Source organism: Pollachius pollachius, assembly GCF_949987615.1.
Source record: "Pollachius pollachius genome assembly, chromosome: 17".
NCBI lineage: Eukaryota > Metazoa > Chordata > Actinopteri > Gadiformes > Gadidae > Pollachius > Pollachius pollachius.
Genome location: NC_136950.1, coordinates 21,488,378 through 21,508,330, shown reverse-complemented (window position 1 = coordinate 21,508,330; position 19,953 = coordinate 21,488,378). Strand labels below are relative to the sequence as shown.

Below are 19,953 nucleotides of genomic sequence, written 5' to 3'. Positions count from 1 at the left end.
TTTATTAATGTAATGAATACGAGATAGCACACAAATCTTTAATATGCTTATAGTTCCCTTCCCTTCTACAAAGTTTTAAATTCCAAAAATGTAAAGAAGACATCCAGAGTGAATCAATCCAAAAAAAATGTAATGGTTGTATCAACTCGCATTATGAACAGTATAGTACAGGACTCATGCATTTCTCACAGGATATTTTTTCTTAATGTCATGTAACAGCATTCCTAGTGGTCCATCTTTGTATTGGTTTCCACGCCAGCAGGTCCACTCAATTACATCTAAGTGATCTTTCAACATATTTTGAGTGCGGTTCCCTCTTAGTCTCCATATAGTTGACTTGCAAACACCCCAAAGACGTTCCAGGTTCTGTGTATGTGCACCTGTAATGGGGTCGACAAAATAGTCCTGATGGTTCACAGTCAGATGATTATAACCTTCATTCTGAAGATGGTGATAAGACCTCCATCCATCTGAAATAATGGAGCTGCCCCGTCGAACATGCTTCTTTATAAGGGGCATGAGATGGCCTGCTGAACGGTGGCGCACAATCTTAAGAATTGGTCTCCTTCTGTCATCATTGAGGCCTAGCATTCCGAACACCCATGAACTTCGGTTACAGGCCCGTCCTCTGTTATACTGAAATTCAGAAATTCAAAGTAAAGATTCTAAACTCTGGACAAACCATAGCAAACCAACAAAATGGCTCTGCAGTCATTTAGATTAGTAGACAATAAATTAGTAATCAAACTTTCATAATTGTGATGTTCTCAAAGGACAACACTATACTGTTTTTAGGTTATGTAATGTATTGTCTCGACACTCCCTAGCTGTGGTTACCATCAATGTATCTTAACATTAACTTAACTTTAAACAGACTAGCATACCTTTCTTTTATGGCCAAATTTGCTTTCATCGATCATAACGAGTTCTCCTCTTCTTCCAACAGCTTGTTTGCCTCTCCTCCTCATTCTCTTCATCGCAGATTTGCAAACTCTCCGCATCTTGTCAGCAAGTTTGCTCAGGGTTGCAGAGCTCCCAGTTATCCCTTCCTGTAGCATGTCCACTTGCCGCAAACGAAGACCTTGAGCAAACCTGTAATAGATAAATCAAAATTCTGAAATTTAGAGGTGGCTGTTGAAGTCAATTTCTTAAATTGTCATTGATTACCGTATCTTAAGCCCATTTTCTTTGCTGATGCATAATCCTTTCTCAGACCAGACCAGACCCTCTGTACACCCTCTGGCTGGTTTTTACCAGGCTATTAAGACATAAATCCAGTACTATTTTTGGACTTGGGGATTATTATGAAATATCACGTTTTATGGATAAGCCTACAGCACAATATGTACATAGCTTTTAACTTTTAGAAGGTTATAAATCCACTCACCTGTATATGAAATGCATCCATGTGTGCAGCCCAACATGAGAATTTTCAAACAGAGAACCATTTCGGATGGACCTGGTGACTGATTTCCTTTTGTGACAAGAATCTCGGCATATCCTGACAATTAAATATTGAGGTTATTTTTGAGTAGACAGCAGTGGTCAAAACATGCCATGCCAATTCAGCTACACAAAGTTATCAAGCAAGGAAAGCCTATGGTGAATATGTTCATACTTGTCTATGATATATCAAATCCATCAGTAGCCAACATCACTTGCTCCAGTTTAGACATATTACCCTGATATAATGCATAAAAATAAATGATAACAGTTTTCCCCTATAGACTAACAAAAAGTACAGGCATACTCACCAGGCTGACTCCTTTGTGCCATATGGCTTTCTCAACTTCATGAGATGACAGCAAGAGGGACAATTCATTGATTTTCGAAGTAGACCTTGTTTCATTAACCACTTGCAAAACCTATGTTTTTCTTTGGGAGATTGTCTAAAATGTATTCTACTTAAAAGCTCGTAATGTGACACCATTTTCAAAAGTCTTGGAGCGATAGAGAAAACACAGCTCCTTGGCGATCTGAACTCGAAGTTCCCTCGACCATGGAAAAATGCGGACAGCCAATGAATTCTCGCAGAATAATGATTGACATTCCTGTATACCAGTCAGTATTTACCACCCGCCTACTTCCTTCTGGTGCTTGCAGTTTCCATCCAATCACCAAAAAGAACCCGCGAAAGTCTGACCTTTCTTTTGGCGCTTGATGAAGAGTGAGCAGTTGGATATTGCGTGGCGGAAAACAGAAAAAGAAAATGGTAAGTGAAGTTCTGTCCAGTAAATCTAACTCGTGGAAATGGTAACATTAACAATTTTGTCGTATAATGTAGTGTTGGTAATTGACAACCCACTACCTTGAGGTGTAGATATACTCGCTGGATAGTGCTAGCATACCAAGGGGAAAGCATTTCTTAGCTAACCTAAATTGAACGAATTTGCATGAAATATTTTGAAACGTTATGTTTTTAATAAATCACATGAATTAAAAATGTCCATATACAGAAAGATCTCCTCTGCCTTACAAGTGTCTGGTGGTGTCAAAAGTCAGACAGCGACAGTACATCTCCAGTGTGTTACTAGCCGAGGACCAGATTATTTTAACTGTCATGATAGCTAGTGTGAGCAAGTAATCTGAGTGAAGAAGGCTCAAGTGGCATCATTATGTATTTTGCCACTAGTGTCAAACTTAACGGAGTGGTAATGCATTAGCCATGCTATATGTATTTAATAAGGTTCGCAGTGCTTCATACTACTTCGGAGTAAATGTAGCCACTTCAACGTATAGCATAGCTGGTTAAACGACATCCATGCCTTTAGCAAAATGACAACCCCTAGGATAAGTAATAAGGGATAGCCTAGTCTTTATCGTGGAATATCTCCCGACAGAGTGATGCAACAGAGCCCGACGCGTTATCCCGCTTATCATACGGCTACTTGCCAAAACATGAGAGAAAACTTCACGTCTGCATATAATAATATAATATATAATATCGTACGGATCATTCACTTATCACAATGGAACTTCGTGGAAAGTGAAAGGCAATCAGCTGCGTTCTAAAGAATGTTTCAAGTTCAAATTATGTTGCAAACTATTTCTTTATCCGCGGAAGCCACGAAACGGCAATACAATCATTTTAAAAGATGTTTGTGTGAAGTTCCCTCTCCTCCTTTGGCAAGTAGCCCTATGATAAGCGGGCCGCTACGCGTCGGGCTGCGTTGCATCACTCTGTCGGTAGATATTGCACGATAATGACCGCCTCGCAGAACGTTATCCCTTAGCCTACTTATTAAACGTAGTAGCCTATGCAAAAAAACGCAGCTCAAGTTAATGGTTTGCCTAGTGTGCCATTTGAGTCATAGATTTTGTTCATCAATTAATCTGATAGGTCTATATGGAAGCTCATTTCCGTCAGTAAAGCATTGGTAAAAGGGGGAAAAGTCATGTAAAGCCAATGAGATAAGTCAACATTTGAAGTCTTTATTCCATAATTATGTCTCTTTTATGTCATAATTTGGACTTCACATGAGTTTTCAATTTTTCCTGTGGGAATGGGTTTCTATAACCAGAGGCTATTGTGCACAATGTACTTAATGTTCAAAGTTATTCAGTGTAAATCTTCTGTAAACTAAAACTTTTAACTTGATCTTTATTTAGCCTAAAGCAAAGAAGAAGACAAATGTCCGAAAACAAGATGAGATGACAGACATCACACAGCCTGGAATGATCCAAATTGTACAGGTGATGAGCCATACAGCCTACTGATACTTTTTATATTAAAAATGAGCTTGTCCAATTAAAGTTAGATTTGAATGTGAATTTGTTGTGTCCTATAGACAATGGAGGCTCAACAACACCCAGCAGCATCAGCAGTCTTGGCTTAGGTAGTCTTGGCTTAGGTAATGGTTTCTCTGGTTTCTTTTTTACAGTGTTATTACTGTATTAAAATACACAATACAAAAACAGACCACAGAAGACTGTACACACTCAACATATAACGCACAACAAACCAAAGCCATGAAATAACAGATAACGTACAACAGACTATAACCAGGTTATGCAAAAAGCAGTGGGAAAATTACTAAGGTCATTCTCACCAACACTAAAACATGTAGCATAGGCAGACGTGAATCTGAGGCAAAAAACACGTTGCTATTGACTGCAGTCATTATACAGAAATAACTGACCAGCGAACGTTGAGAAGGCCCATTCAAAGTGAATGGAGCCCCCTGCAACATTATAGAGAGCTGTATAATAATCATTTTCCATAGTGTTAAAATATAGGTCACAACCATACCCCTTTATGTGATATCAACTGAATCAAGTTCTTTATTGTATGACTCTTTATTGTATGACTATTGTATAACTATCTCTCATCTATCCTGTGATTCAGTAGGTATTATAAATCATCATTATCATGACCTGCACTTTTTTTTTCATTCTATCAAGGATCATCAGTCCCCATGGTTGAGTTTTTAGAGGCCAAGATCCAGTGGCAAGCCAAAATGATCAATGATCTGGAGAAAGAACGTGATTTTCTCTGTGCTCAAGTCCAGGGGGGATAAAGAAGACCTCAAGTGAGTACATTTACGCATTAGCAGACACTTTTATCCAAAGCGACTTACATTTGCCAATTTTCAATTACATCAGGGCCACTTTTCAGTAGAGCAATTTAGGATTAAGTGCCTTGCTTAAGGGCATACAGTATGTAATAACAATTATTGTTGTCTCATCTGTCTGATACTTTAAAGACCATCCCAGAATGTCCAAGCTGACAGTCGATGATCAGGATGATGATACCGACATGGATGATAAAGATGACCTTCCCCCATCCTCCACAAATATTAGCGACACTTCAGACAGCGACACTCCAAGACACAAGCCTCATCTGCCCCGGTCATCTCCAGGGGCAACTGGGAGAGCTCATATGAGAGGTAATAATGGCTTTACTTGAACCCTCACTCAGTAAATGATTAGCCTAACTGAAATGAAAATACTATATAAATACAAGATGTTATGGAAAATATCCAGTGAAAAAAGTAGAGTACAGTACAACTAGTAATGGAAAGAAATTTAAATTAAATATCTTGATTTTTATAAATAATTGAAGAATGGGATCCCATCCAACAGCAGTGTGTGACCGGGCTGGTGGAGGCGCCAGGCTGTAGTGGCTGTGTATGGTTCTTCTACACGCTACTGAGGCTCCTGTTTGTTAAATCAATAAATTGCCAATATGTCTTTCTTCAAACTTCAATCATCTAATTAACCAAACACCAAACAAGATTTGAAAGGGAAATAAACAGTCTTTCAAACTGTATAATTGTTTATTGCCAAAAAGCCTTGCTACCACAGAGAAATAGTGTACCAACCAAAAGTTTTACTTTACTTTACACATACTTTTTGTGCTAAGTTTAACTTGTAGCTATAATTTGGCTTAGAGCAATATCAGCCATAAGTGTCATTTTTTTTCATGTTTTCCTCTCTTTCTCTCTCTCTCTCTCTCTCTCTTTCTCTCTCACGCTTTTTTTCGTATTAGTCAAAGGGCCAGATGAGGCAATCTGGAGATACAATAAAGTGCTGAAAACATTCAGCCGTGTCCGCACCATGACGGAGGCCTTCCGAATCAACGGAGTGGACAGGGGCACCATTAAGATGACAGCCCCCATTGCTGAGCTACAAATTGCTGATCCTGACTTGTTTAATAGCCTTAAATTTAATCCTCCTTCTGACACCCTACTGTCCTTTGCCAAAAAATGTGCTTCTCACATTAGGCCAGAAAAGCGCATTATAATTGAGGATATGAAATCCAGAGGCAAACTTCTGCCTTTACTAATGAAGTATTAAATGTTGTAATGTTGAGCTTGTATGTTGAGCTTGTACACTGTAAAATGTGATAAGTTGCGTTTACTTGAAGGAATCCAGGAAACCGGTTGCCTTGAACAAGTCAAGTACACTGAAATAGAATTTTCAAGTTAGGTGTACTATGGAGGCTAAGTACACCTTACTTGAAAATTCTATTTCAATGTACTTGACTTGTTCAAGGCAACCGGTTTCCTGGACTCCTCCAAGTAAACGCAACTTATGTGTCTCCAATTTTAACCTAACTGTCCTGGCCATCAAATGTCATCAGGATTCTGACTTAAATTGGAGACACATTGAGCTTTAATGTTCAGTAATGTTGAGCTTGTTTTAGCTTGCCCAGGTACAGTGTGTGACTGTTGTTTTGAGGGGCAACTTGTCTGTTATACAATTGGCTGTTGGGCTACATTTTATATTGGATAAAAGAGAGTGGGGGAGAGAGAGAGACAGAGTGAGAGGGAGAGAGTAAAAGAGAGTGGGGGAGAGGGAGAGGTGGGAGAGAGGGATTGAGAGAGAGAGAGAAGGGGGAGAGAGACAGAGTGAAAAAGCAAGAGGAAGAGAGGCTTACATCTTCCTACCAACTAAAAAAATATATATCCTTATGTTTGCTTATTCATTTTTGTGTTTGTAGTGATACATATTTTGACTCTGGATGTCTTCTGTCTTCTATTCATTAATAAAAGAGATATTTGTAGCCTATTTGTGCTAAATTGGCTGTGTGTTTGTTGTGTACTGTGTGCTGTAATGCACTTAATAAGTGTGAATAGGAGGCCACTTTAGATAAGGGAACACATGAGACTTACTTACTGCCAAATTAATTGTGAATTAAATGTGAAACGACACAACTTTAGAATAGGGAACCTATTTTGCATTACAAAGACTTCATTATGAGTAATTTGCACACTATTATCCCTTGTGGTTTTGTATCTAATTCCATATGAGTAGACCATCTTTGATAAATATTGTTAGGGGTGAATAACTGTTCATGTGTTACTACCACCTTACAAGCCCCATACTGAACCATGCGTATTTAGATCATAATTCATATGCAACAACTTACTTAATAGCTATAAATAAGGGCTATTTAGGAGCTTATATAGGGTAAATTCTTAATTTAATGTCTATTATGGGTAGAATAAGGTCATGCAGAATAAGGCATTAACGAGTGATTTACAAAGAGTAATAAGTAGCTAGTTCGCTACTAATACACATGTTAGTAAGTAGCAAATTAATGGTGAATATGTGTGTCTTAATATAAAGTGTTACCGAAAATATAAACATTCAAGTCTTTATTGTACAATGGAGGAAGACATGTTAAGTGAAAATGCTCATCTCTATTGAAACCAGGGAACCAGTGTGATCGCTCCACAGCTTCAGCAAATCTCACTTCCTCTTCTTATCTCTTCAAGGAGTGAGATTATGAATACAATCTAAACAACCTGCTCCACTATAGCCCCTATACAACTTGGTTAAAGCCAGGTACGGATGTTGACATGCACTGTACAAAACAATATGTCTATGTGAAAAAAACATGACTAAAGAGTCATGTTTTAAAGGAATATAGGACTGAGTGTGAAGTGCTGAGAGGGAAAATGTGTGAGTGTGTCTCAGGTCTTCAACAGCCTGCAAAGGTTTTCAAGACATTTCAACAGATAGGCATTCATGGAGTCTGGCCCTTTCACTGCATCTGTGATGGAAGACAAAAGCACGCACGCACGCACGCATGCAAACACACACACACACACACACACAACACACACACACACTTGTTTGAGTGACATACAACTACAGTTTTGTATCTTTGCCCCTTATGTAAATAATCAAAACAATGGAAGTATTCACATTTGCATCAACAGTCATAACAAATTGTTAACATTTTGACAGGGCGGATATGGACGGAGAGAATGTGCTCCTCTACCTTTCTTGGCCACAGCGCACGCCTTCTCCACCCTCAGCAGGACAGAAGGACTTTTCAAGCTCGTCTTGGCCTATCAGGAGAGAGAACCAGGGCGGGAAATCGACATTAGGAAGGCTTTGATCCTGCAGAGCTCGTCCCAGTATCCCATTGGAACTGGAGAAGATCGGCCAGTTTAGATTATTCAGCTCTTCCTTGCTTAGAAGCAACGAATCGAAAAGATCAACATGGTTTCAAAACCGTTTTCATGCCATATCAAGCCTCAGCTATGAAGCATATCTTAATGTGTGTGTGGATGTGTGAGTCTTTGAGTGTGTGTGATTGCTTGAATGTGTATATGAGTGTTTGTCTTTGTGTGTGTGCAAGTGTTACACTGCTTGTGTGAGTGTTACATTGTTTGTCTGTGTGCGCCCGCGTGTGTGTAATTGTTACACTGTGTGTGCGTGCGTGCGTGAGTGTGTGTGTTCACGTGCGTGTGTGCACGTAAGTGTGTGTGTGTGCGTGTGTTACCTTCTGACTGTTATGCAGCAGGGCCCAGAGAGCTGAAGCCCCCATGGACCGGACCACCGTCTCCTTGCTGTCCAGACTGGACACCAGCACCTTCATGGCCCTGTCTGAGAGGGGCACCACACACAACAAGAGACACTCAGCGCACACACACACACACACGGGTGGGTATCAACCAAACTACAGACACACAACTACAGACAGACAGAAATCAAAATGAAACCCCTAATCTTACTATCATTCATATTGGTGCGTGTGAAGTTGGTACAATAATATTGCACTGACTATCAATCTCACCCTGACAGATTGAATGAACAGGGATACATAACGAAAAAAAGGAAATAAGCCTTTGCAGGGGAAGTGAAACATCATGATATTAGTCCGATTATCTTCCCACGCACACACGCACGCGACTTGATATTTCAATCAGCTTTTTAATTACAAATCTGACTCATTGTCAGTGTGTTGATTTCCTAGCTATCCTGCTTGGCACAACGTCAAGGAATTGTGACTAATTGAGCTGCGGGTCTCCTGCCCCCCACGACCCCTCTGACCCCTCCCCTCTAGCCTGCCTTCCTCTCCCCCCCCCTCTCCCTCTCCCCCTGCCCTCCTCTCCCCCCCCCCCCTCCCTCTCCCCCTGCCCTCCCTCTCCCCCTGCCCTCCCTCTCCTCTCCCCTCCCTCTCCCCCTGCCCTCCCTCTCGGCCCTCTGCCCTCCCTCTCCTCCTGCCCTCCTCTCCCCCCCCTCTCCCTCTCCTCTCCCCTCCTCTCCCCCCCCCTCTCCCTCTCCCCCTGCCCTCCCTCTCCCCTCCCCCCTCCTCTCCCCTTTCTCTCCCCCGGCCCTCCCCTCCACCCTCTGCCCTCCCTCTCCCCTCCGCCCTCCCCTCCGCCCTCCCCCCCCCGTACCGTTGGACAGCAGGTGGGGCCTGTTCCCGGGGCAGGAGCAGAGGTTGTGGAGGGTGAGCAGGGCGTGGCTCCGATGCGCGGCCAGGCCGGCAAGCACCTCCAGGGCTCCGGGCAGCTTGAGGACGCTCTGCTGGCCGTCCTCCCCGAAAGAGAGGCACACCAGCAGCCGCAGCCACATGGCCAGCAGCCCTCCTCCTCCTCCTCCTCCTCCTCCGCTGTTGTTGTTGTTGTTGCCGCCGACGGCAGCAGCTTTCCCGCCGCCCTGCCTGGGGACGGGCACGGACAGGAAGGACTGCAGGAAGTTACTCTGCAGATGGAGAGAGGAGGAGGAAGCGGGCGTTGGCTGGTGCGATTGGATCGGGTTGATTGCAACTTTATTGGCATCGTCGACACTTGCATAAGCACACGACGACAAAAATGCAGCGGTGCGAAATGTTAGACAAAGAGAGCGCTGGGAGGGAAACAAACGGGAAGTTGTCGAGCGGATTAGCCACGGATGATTAGCGACGTCTAGGGGGACGCTGAGCCTCTCGACGAACACGCTAAGCCGTCTGAACACGATACGTCTTGTCCTCGTCCGGTTCATTCTCCCAGACGTGTTGAGCGTCAGTGTCGTATTTAGAGGGCGATAGTCGTACAACAAAACCAGAACACACCGTCTTCATCGATGCGTGCAACAAGGGGGAGTACCTTCTGCAGGACGCCCCTGCAGTCCCGGGACATGGCGAGATTGGCCAATAGGGAGAAGGCGAGCTTCTGGACGGGGCTGTTGTCCGCGGCGACGCCCGAGGCCAGCTTCATGACGCAGTGCATGAGGGAGCCGCTTTGGGGCCCCCGTCCAGCTGGGGCCCCTCCGGAGCCGCCGCTGCACAGAGAGCTGCAGGCTGAGGAGCGGGAAGAGGAGGACGCAACAAAAGAATGAATGAACGGCTCTTTTTGAGTCTGGATCCAGAAAAAAACATGCAAAAAAGATGCATTCATTTCAACCGCTCACCACCACAGCACACACAGACGACAGGCTTTAGGGTTTGGGGAAACGGAGGACATTTAGGAGATTAGCACGGCCGCGGAACGGGACAATAAAGGGATGGCCGTGGGACCGGCTGAGGCTAGTGAAAACCACATAAAACGAGGCACTGTTGGAAAGACGTTAGAGTGAACACAAGGCTCACACCGTACCGCGGCCGGGGCAGGAAACCTAATAATCGTCAAAGCACATCTGACTGACGGCCTCGCCTAACCCCGCCCGGTGTGCAGGACAGAACGGCCGTCGTACGTCTCCCTTTAGGATTCACATTCAGCCCGATGCCCGACGTCAGAGCAGGTCCAAGGCAACGCTCCCCCCGAGGCCGAAATAAATGTAACATACGGCGGAATTAATCAAACCTTTTGAGTCGTTCCACCCACATTAGGATGATTGGCGGGAGCATGGCCCCGCACGCGTGCAGCCTTGTGTAGCGCAACGCTTCGCAGACACACACCGGGAGCACACACAGCACACACACCGGGAGCGTGATGGACACCACTAATTTGAGATCTTGGTGTCTCCTTGGCGATGCTAATGGAGGGATGGCAGCGAACAGCTACGGGCTAATGCTAATTTTACCCCGAGGTCGTCCCGAGACGTGTTGAGAAAACCTGGAGCCAGATCGGCTCTCGGCTTCCTGATGGATCAGTTACCTCCGTCCCCCACACGAAAACAGGACTGTGTGTGTGTGTGTGTGTGTGAGTGTGTGTGTTGGTATGCTTATGTTTGGATCTCTGTGTGTTTGTGTGTTTCCATGTTGATGGATCGTTGATGGTGTCATAGGAGGTGTAATGCAGGTGTTGCTCCAGACATTCACATGTTAGGCTATGTTTACACGTGTAATTAATCAGTGTTATTAGAAACACCTGCGTCTGTCCTACTATAGCACAACTGGATGCATGGCTCAGTGTGTGAGGATGAGTGAATAAGAGTATTATTATGGCACACCGTGCAAATAAATGAAATTTAAAAGAAACGGATTATCTACGTTTTGTTAATGCGTGCGAGCGTGCGTGTGCCGTCGCTCCGCCGTTTGTGTCAGGTACAGGGGATCAACAGAAACACACATATTAACATGTCGCATCACAACACCGACAACACCCACACGCACAACAACAACAGGAGCAGTGGTCCGTCTGAGCGTGAGTCGAGGTGTGAACAGGGCCTCAGCGGCAGGGGGTTCAGGTAAGCAGGAGGACGGTTGTGATGCAACTCTAGCGAAGGCTGTGCAGAGCTCTCTGGGGGGGCGATGGGGGGGCCAGGTTGAGGTCTGGCAGCTGCTACTCGCTGCTCTGCACCCGTTGGCGGATCAAAGGGCCGCCGACTCCTGTGACTGTAGCACCTCAGAGCCGGGGCTGATGGGGGCGTGGGCGGGGGGGATCAGGCCGAGCGGCTCTGCGGGGGAACAGAGGCATGGCAAAGAGCTACGTGCAGACACACACACACAGAGACACTCACACACACACACAGAGACACTCACACACACACACAGAGACACTCACACACACACACACACAGACACTCACACACACACACAGAGACACTCACACACACACACAGAGACACTCACACACACATACAGAGACACTCACACACACACACAGAGACACTCACACACACACACAGACACACACGCACACACACTCTCACACACACAGAGACACTCACACACACACACACACAGAGACACTCACACACACACACAGACACACACGCACACACACTCTCACACACACAGAGACACTCACACACACACACACAGAGACACTCACACAGAGACACTCACACACACACACAGAGACACTCACACACACACACAGAGACACTCACACACACACACACACACACACACACGCACACACACTTGTGCTTACAGTTGTTACATCATACAGAACGAATTGGGTCTTTTTCTTAAAAACAACATTGCCGTGGCGACCTACCGGACAGGCATGTTGACAAATAAACTGACAAATAAAGTTTTATCGCATTGTATGGTATCGTATGTTGGTGGTCAGTTTAACGCGTTATTAACAGCGTTAACACAAACCCATTTTAACGGTGTTCATTTTTTTATTGCGCGATTAATGCTCTATTGGCTTGGCAAACGTTGTCGTTTTTTCACCTGCTGTCTAGCAACAACTAGTCACGTTAGAAAAACGACAACACCATACCGGATCTAGCTACACCGGAAACAAAACAACAAACACGCCGCACAAACTTGTTGGAGCAAGCAAGGATACGGAGCGGGTGAAAAACTCCTTAAAAGTGTGTGTGTGTGTGTGTTTGTGTGTCACTCTGTTCGAGCCTGCACAAGACTTCAATGTTGTCATTAGCTGTTACGCCTTTCTGACCAATCGCAGTTCAAGGTTGACAGATTGTATGCGTTGCGTCTGTTGAGTGAGTGTGAGGTTGCGGGCGCACAGCTCTTTTATAAACGCAATATTGTTATCCCGCAGTAATCAGCCCGACGGCCCCGAAACGTTAACGGCCCACCGGGAATTCTCCCGACTCTCCCGATTACCACCCCGACACCTTGTGTGTGTGTGACATTAATGCGATTGATCGCGATTCAATATTTGAATCGCTTGACAGCACTTCCTATACCTTCCTCCTTCTCCAGCGTGTAGTCGGGTTCCCCCGTATCAACGTGATGAAATACCAATTATCCTCCAACGGGGTCCGACTACAGGCTGGCAAGTGTGACTCTGAAGCCCCGCCCCTAACGACCAACCAAAGCCATTGATACCCCGAGACACGAAGGGTGTGTGTGTGTGTGTGTGTGTGTGTGTGTGTGAGTGTGTAAGTGTCTGACACTGTGGCTATTGTACCAGGGACAGGCCGGGCTACCATGGGGGGGGGGCACAATACAGCTCTTGGTGGGCAACAGGGGGGGGGACTCACTGGGCGCCAGACAGAAGGGGTGGGCGAGCACAGGGTCCGCAGACACAACATACGCCACACACACACACGCACACAGACACACACACACACACGCACACACAGAGAGACACACATACACACGCAGAGACACACTCACACACACACACACACACACACACACACACACTACCCACCCGCGCTGCAGCCGGCCGTGTAGACGCACAGCAGCTCCAGCGACGCCTCCATGACGCCGTCGTCCAATAGGAGCCATGCCCAGAGGGCGTGCAGTGCCCGGGGGAGATGGGCGTCGACCGCCACCTCCTGGGGACGCACGCGGACGCAGTGTTAGGAGATGGGAGGGGTGTACGCACGTGCACACACACACAAAGGCGCACAGCCGCAAGCAGCCGCACAAATGCAGCCTCACAAATACGCAGCCGCAGCCACAGGCAAAGACACACCAACACACGCACACCAACACACAGCTGTACACACACACACACACACACACCAACACACAGCTGTACACACACACACACAGCTGTACACACACACACACACACACACACCAACACACAGCTGTACACACAGGAGCAGCAGCCCACCAAACGTAAACAGAGCCACAGGAGCCCAATTTGGTTTGAAATCGTAACAATTCAATTTGGGAGCAGCGGTTTACATGAGAGTGCGCGCGCACACACACACACACACACACACACACACACGGGCGTGGCTGAGGGGACATCAGCCACGCGTGCTGATGGGGAAACACCAATGAACTCATTAACTGCGCTGTTTACGGACCGAGTGTGCGGACAGAAGACGGTACAAAACAGAGGACGTGCACACACAGGCCGGTTAAACGGTGTGTACGTTGAGGGCCAGCGCACATCGCCGGAGACGTAAACAGAAGCATACGCTGGGAGTAGAGACTCATTTAGCCCCTTAGCCCGCCGCCGCCACAGTTCCATTATAAACCAATTAGCGCTGGGATTAAAACGCTGTCAGGCGGCCTCACTTTGCATCCATCGTTGCGGTAAAGAGCGTTGCGGAGGATCTCCACAGCCAGTCTCACTTCCCTTAAACAGCCCTCCTCCTTAATGACAGAGAGACAGACACAGATAGAGAGAGAGAGAGAGAGAGAGAGAGAGAGAGAGAGAGAGAGAGAGAGAGAGAGAGAGAGAGAGAGAGAGAGAGAGAGAGAGAGAGAGAGAGAGAGAGAGAGACACACACACAGACAGACAAAGAGAGGGAGAGAGAGAGACAGACAGACAAACAGGCAAAGAGAGGGAGAGAGAGAGAGAGAGAGACAGGAGGAAGACATCTGTGTCATTCGATCAATCATTAAAACGCACGCCAGCCGTGCTAGATGCAGGTCATTAAAAACAGAAACAACAACACACAGATTGCCTATGCCCGTGTGTGTGTGTCTGTTCCACACATCGAGGCGCACAAAGAGATAAGCGTTGTTTCATACTTCACGCTTCCTGTTGACATAACAAACGAATGGAGAATGCATTGCATTCTCCATGGAGAATGCAATAGGATGGTTAGCTAGGATGGTGACCCATCCTAGCTAACATGCTCACCTTCTTGCGCTGCGAGGCCTTCCCCGGCCGGATTGACTGCAGGTGGAGCTGGGACTGGTTCTGTTTCATCTGCTCCACACAGCTGTCTATCAGACCGGCTGGTACGCACACATTAGCACAGACACACACACACAAAAATGCATAGGAATTAGGTCTGGCGGAGTGGACAAATTATTTATTATATAAGTTATAACCTTGGGAGTTGGGTCTAGTTAGTGTAGGAAAGATACTGAACTTCATATTTTTTCCAAAAGTGGAAAGCAATGTGATCATATTTTTCTTTTTTTAAGGGGTGCATATATTATCGTTAATTGATGGATTGCTGGGATTCTACAAGGACAAACATGTCACTTATAATCTCTAACGTGCCGGTGAAGACGTGAAGCAGGCGACTTCCGGTTGGGTCTGACGGCCGGTTAATGAAGACGTATCGCTACGCTCACCCCGTGGTGAAGGAGAAGAGTCATTAGATATGTTCCTTTATAAACTAACAGAAGGATAACCCATCTTTGGTGTTCGGGGGGGCGGATTACGAGGCCAGTCGCTCCACTGTAGAGCAGAGACTCTGACGGAAAATAGAGAGGGCGAGAGAGACAGAGAGAGAGCCAGAGAAATATAAAGAAAGGCAGAGATAATGATGTTGAGAGAACAAAGAAAACACAGAAAGAAACAGAGCTTAAGAGAGACGGATATAGACACGGAGCGAGAGAGAGGAGGAGTTCGAGACAGATATAGAAAGAGAGATAGCGGAGAGAAAAGAACAAGCACACATATACACACAGAGATATAGAGAGCTGAAGAGAGAGAGCTACCCTCGGCAGCGTGGTTCTGAGACGCCCGGCTGTAGGCGAGGAGTGACATCAGAGCCCTGGCTGTCAGTCTCCTCATCTGGTCCTGGGGCGACCTCTTCTCGTAGCTCTGACGCGCGCACACACACACACACACACACGCACACACATGCGCACACACACACACACACACACTGTTGGTTTCTCTTCTCGATGTTTACATTTTCCAATAAAACTTTATTTATATCGCAATTTACAAAGTGATAGCCATGCCAAACCAAAAAGACTTAGATAACTTATATCAGAGCTTGGGGAATAAGCTAACTAGCTTAGCGTGCTACCTGTAGCAGCAGGTCACAGAGGTCACTGGCCCCGGGGCCGTCCAGGGCCGCCGACATGTCAGAGGTCGACCCCGGGTCGTCCCTGACACCGCTCCGCTTTGTCTCCTCGGAGAACAGCACACACAGAAACTGCAGCGCCACCGTGTGGAGGTGGGGGTCCACTGCAGTGTTGTTCACACACACCGCCAGCGTTCCTGGAGAGAGCGAGAGACAGACAGACAGACAGACAGATAGAGATAAGGAGAGACATAGAGAGACAGATAGAGCGCCAAGGAGAACCATAGCAAGACAGCGAGAGAGATGTCTCCTTTATGAATGAATGGTGGAGCGTGTGTGGAATATAAGGGAAACTAGAACTGAAATCCTCCCAACTCTCTCAATTCCCTAGACGTGCTGATTTACATTCCCGCCCGAAGGCATGTGCAAAGCACGAGGACGGGTGAGGGGGGGGGCTGCAACTTCATTGACTATCATTTGGATGCACCTTCACACACTTCCATAGCCAGAACACACACACACACACACACAGTCCCTTTCCAAGAGCTCATCAGATTTCCCTGCAGCCCCATTAGTCCCAGAGCCCGTGGGGGGGCAGGCAGCGCTGCAGCAGGAAGCTGCCTCCTCGTCCAGGCGGCTGTGCGTGGCTCCAGGCCCGCGTGGCTTCAGGCCCGCGTTCCGCAGAGCGCCTGCGCTATCCTCCCAGCACATGGGGGGCTGTTTGATCTGGCTCGGCCACAGTTAACCCACACATTATTCAAATATATAGAAAGCCCTGGATGGTGTTATGTTATACAGTCCACCCTAGTAGTAGCTTACCACTTGATATTTCACAGAACACCCACTCAGACTCTTTCATGTTTATCTGCAAAGTTCCTGGACTATGTGTGTGTGTGTGTGTGTGTGTGTGTGTGTGTGTATTAATACATTTATAGAAGACATGGTTGATGTACAGAAATATGTACGTGTGTGTTTGTTAATGCATAAATCTGTGTACGTGTATGCGTGTGGGTATTTGTGTGTGTGTGTGTGTTGTCCCCCCTACCTTGGAAGGCCGCCCAGCGTCTTCCCAGCGTGGACGAGACGGTCTGGAGCGCGGTTGGGTCCCTGGTCACTAGCACGGCCAGCAGAGAGAAGACGTCCCCCCAGCTCAGAGCCACGGCGCACTGGGAGACTGGGTCTGGGGCGGGGGGGAGAGAGGGGCTGGTATGGTGGGAGGGCAGGGGGGTCTAGTCCAGGGGGTCTTAAGAGTTTCCTCTTGGAGCCCAACGCCCAACTAATGCATGAGAACATCTGAGCTGGCTTTGAGGGTTTCTTCAGGGTTGCTTTAGTCATTGAAGGATCGTTTTTGATTACATGCACGCATCCTCAGAGATCTCGGTCTCATTCGTCAGGTATATATGCTTGAATATATTTGGCTTTATATATTTCTGTATTAAGGCCTATATATATTATCGATATATATATTCTTCTTTTTATTTACTTATTTAAAATATAGTTTGTTTTACGAACTGTATTCATACATTCTATATTCCATAAAATGAATTATTATTATTATTATGAACCTCAAAGCAGCCGGTGATGGATGTTAGTGTGTTACAACAAGCTTTTGGCCTCTGGTCCGCTACATTTTAACAACAGACCCCTGAATCCACGTTTAATGTCCTCCGTTTGATAAAACAAATTTCAACGGTTTCTGCTACGGATTATCTGCCCTGTGGCACCGTTTAAAATAATTATCATGATGCGGTCCCCTTGACAGATCAATGCCATCCCTTCCCCAGTAATCAAAGTACTCTTTAGTACGGAGTCCCCATTTGATGGCGATTTAAATTCACCCTGCAGCCGAAGGGTCTGGAGAACAGCAATACGTTTCTTTTTGCTTCGGACACGTTTTTGCGGGAGCCAATCACCAAGCTGGCTTTTCCCCCTGGCGCTCTATTGGCCTTTTTAACCCAATGACCACAGGGAAGCGACGTCAAGCAGCCAATCGCATACAGAGTTGTTTGAACTAGGCCCACTGATCACGCCTCTTGGAGAAAATGACAGCAACCTTCCCAGACCAAGCTCAATCTACGATTGAGGTTGGTCTGGCAACAGCCAGGCTAGTTACCGCCCACATCAGGTTTCCATTCCAACACCACACTCTGTACCGAGGCCTCTGGTGTCCAACAGCAGCACCGCCACCAAGGAAGTCAGCAGGCCTCGCAGGAAGTCCATCTGGCCAATCAGCTCGCGGCTCGCCGAGACACATGACCTCAGGAGCTTGGAGAAGCTGGAGACGTACTGCAGCAGAGTGACAACCTGACGGATGGAAACACGCGCACACCAACGCACACATGTGGGCATACAGACACACACACAGACACGCGTGCAACATGTTGGATCCGAGAAAAGGATATGAAAATACTTCCTGTCAACTGAAACCACATAGACGCTTCAAACCAAAAAAAACAAACAAAACAATGCTGAAAACAAACGCCCATTTCTCGCTTTCTCAAGGGCAAATGATCCACCCACGGTGGAAAAAAAACTTTCCAGGGGTGACCTCAGTCAGCCTCTCCTACAACAACGTCAAACTGATAGCGCGCGCGCGCGCACACACACACACACACACACACACACACACACACACACACACACACACACACACACACACACACACACACACACACACACACACACAGCCTTCTCCTCCTTTGGATTTCGGTTGGTGAGCCATAAAAATAGCATTGAAAAGTTGACACCCCCCCCCCCCCCCCCCCCCCCGTGCTCCCGATCCTCACCTGGCTCCTGGCAGCCCTATGCTCTCCTGTCGGGGGGGCGGCTGTCTTCAGCTCGCTGAGACACCTCTCAATGGACCTGGCATCCAGCAGCCTGCGGACGGAGGAGGGGGAGTCAACAACGGGTATCGATGTGGGGGGGTGTCGATGTGGAGAGTGTCGATGTGGTGGTGGGTCTGCGGCTGTGAATGCACTTTTACACCTGCACCTACAACTGTTACACTTCGCCTGCACACGGGTTTCCTGCGAGATAAAGAAACTGGCGATTCAGGGAACCGATGTTGGATGTTTTGTAGCGCTTTTGACCACAAGAAGATAAGGAAAGAAAAGGGATATTTATAACCTTGGCAGGACTTGGCTCAGACATTAAAACTAAAATTCGAAACAAAACATTGCGTCATGTCATGAAAATGTCCAAAGTGAGCCAATAGTGCAACAGCAACGTTTGCGCTCCGCATGCTTTAGAACGATTTGATTTCCTTTTTGGGGGGCGCTTTAAATATGAAGGAGAATCCACACTGTGAGCTTCATGCCTTCTGCTGCATAATGCAGGAGGTTCGGAAACATTCCTTTACAATCCGCTCCCGATAAACACTATTGGATCTCTGTGATCCAATAGTGATCTGGCGAACGGCGGCTGAATCCAATCAGAAAGCTGTTGCTGGTTGGTCCATCGGCCAGTGAGTGAGCTGCGACTGGCTCCAGACGACCAGCCAATCAGCACGCTGGCGGCTAGTCCTTCCAACATTCAGTGGGTTCAACGCGGGCTTAGCGAGTGTCACGCTAACATCGGTCACGCCCATAGATATACTGAGTAGATATCGCATTCGGCTTCTAAGCATGTGGCGACAATTCCGCCATCTCTGAATGAATGAACGTCGATGGGACAGAGGTCCTTTCACACTCAGAATCACTCTAAATCTCCTTATTTTTAAGCAATCTTCAAGCAGGTTGGTCTCTGACATACGTCAGACGTGCGTTGATACTAAAAAAAAAAATCATTACCATGAACACCAGACACCAACCCAAAAAATCTATTATTATTATTATTTATTTTTTTACTATCATTACCATGAACACCAGACACCAACTCCCTTGAAGTTTACTTAAAAATAAGGCGATTTAGAGTGATTAAGACTGGGAAAGGACCTCCGTCCCATCGACATTCATTCAGGGGGGTGGTCGCCCCGCGGCAAGATGGTGGCGGCAATGACGAATGAATTAGCTTGTTAACATGGCAGCACGTTAGCATGTCAGCATGTCAGCATGTCAGCATGCTACGCGCTGGCGGGAAAGGGTGACCGGGTGTGCTGAGAGTGAACGTCTCACCCCGCCAGCGCCTTCAGCAGCTGATGGCGTCGGAGCGCGGCCAGCGTGAAGGCGGGCAGCGCGGCCAGCAGGCGGGTCAGCA

The 19,953-nt window shown here is 46.7% G+C and overlaps 1 protein-coding gene across 1 annotated transcript in view; it reads right to left on the bottom strand.

Moving 5' to 3' along the window:
* Positions 1 to 7,018: 7,018 nt before the first annotated feature.
* rttn (rotatin) overlaps positions 7,019 to 19,953 on the bottom strand; it is a 54,081-nt gene continuing 41,146 nt past the window's right edge. Inside the window, exons 36-49 of the mRNA XM_079754463.1 lie at positions 19,872 to 19,953; positions 18,546 to 18,636; positions 17,913 to 18,063; positions 16,805 to 16,939; positions 15,763 to 15,956; positions 15,446 to 15,551; positions 14,634 to 14,731; positions 14,063 to 14,140; positions 13,239 to 13,365; positions 9,828 to 10,021; positions 9,138 to 9,444; positions 8,237 to 8,340; positions 7,730 to 7,799; positions 7,019 to 7,498 (exon numbers count right to left, since the gene is read on the bottom strand). The exon at positions 19,872 to 19,953 is cut by the window's right edge and continues 126 nt beyond it. Of these exons, the coding sequence (XP_079610589.1) occupies positions 7,419 to 7,498; positions 7,730 to 7,799; positions 8,237 to 8,340; positions 9,138 to 9,444; positions 9,828 to 10,021; positions 13,239 to 13,365; positions 14,063 to 14,140; positions 14,634 to 14,731; positions 15,446 to 15,551; positions 15,763 to 15,956; positions 16,805 to 16,939; positions 17,913 to 18,063; positions 18,546 to 18,636; positions 19,872 to 19,953 (1,817 nt within the window). The 3' untranslated portion in view covers positions 7,019 to 7,418. The remainder of the gene's footprint in view (positions 7,499 to 7,729; positions 7,800 to 8,236; positions 8,341 to 9,137; positions 9,445 to 9,827; positions 10,022 to 13,238; positions 13,366 to 14,062; positions 14,141 to 14,633; positions 14,732 to 15,445; positions 15,552 to 15,762; positions 15,957 to 16,804; positions 16,940 to 17,912; positions 18,064 to 18,545; positions 18,637 to 19,871) is intronic.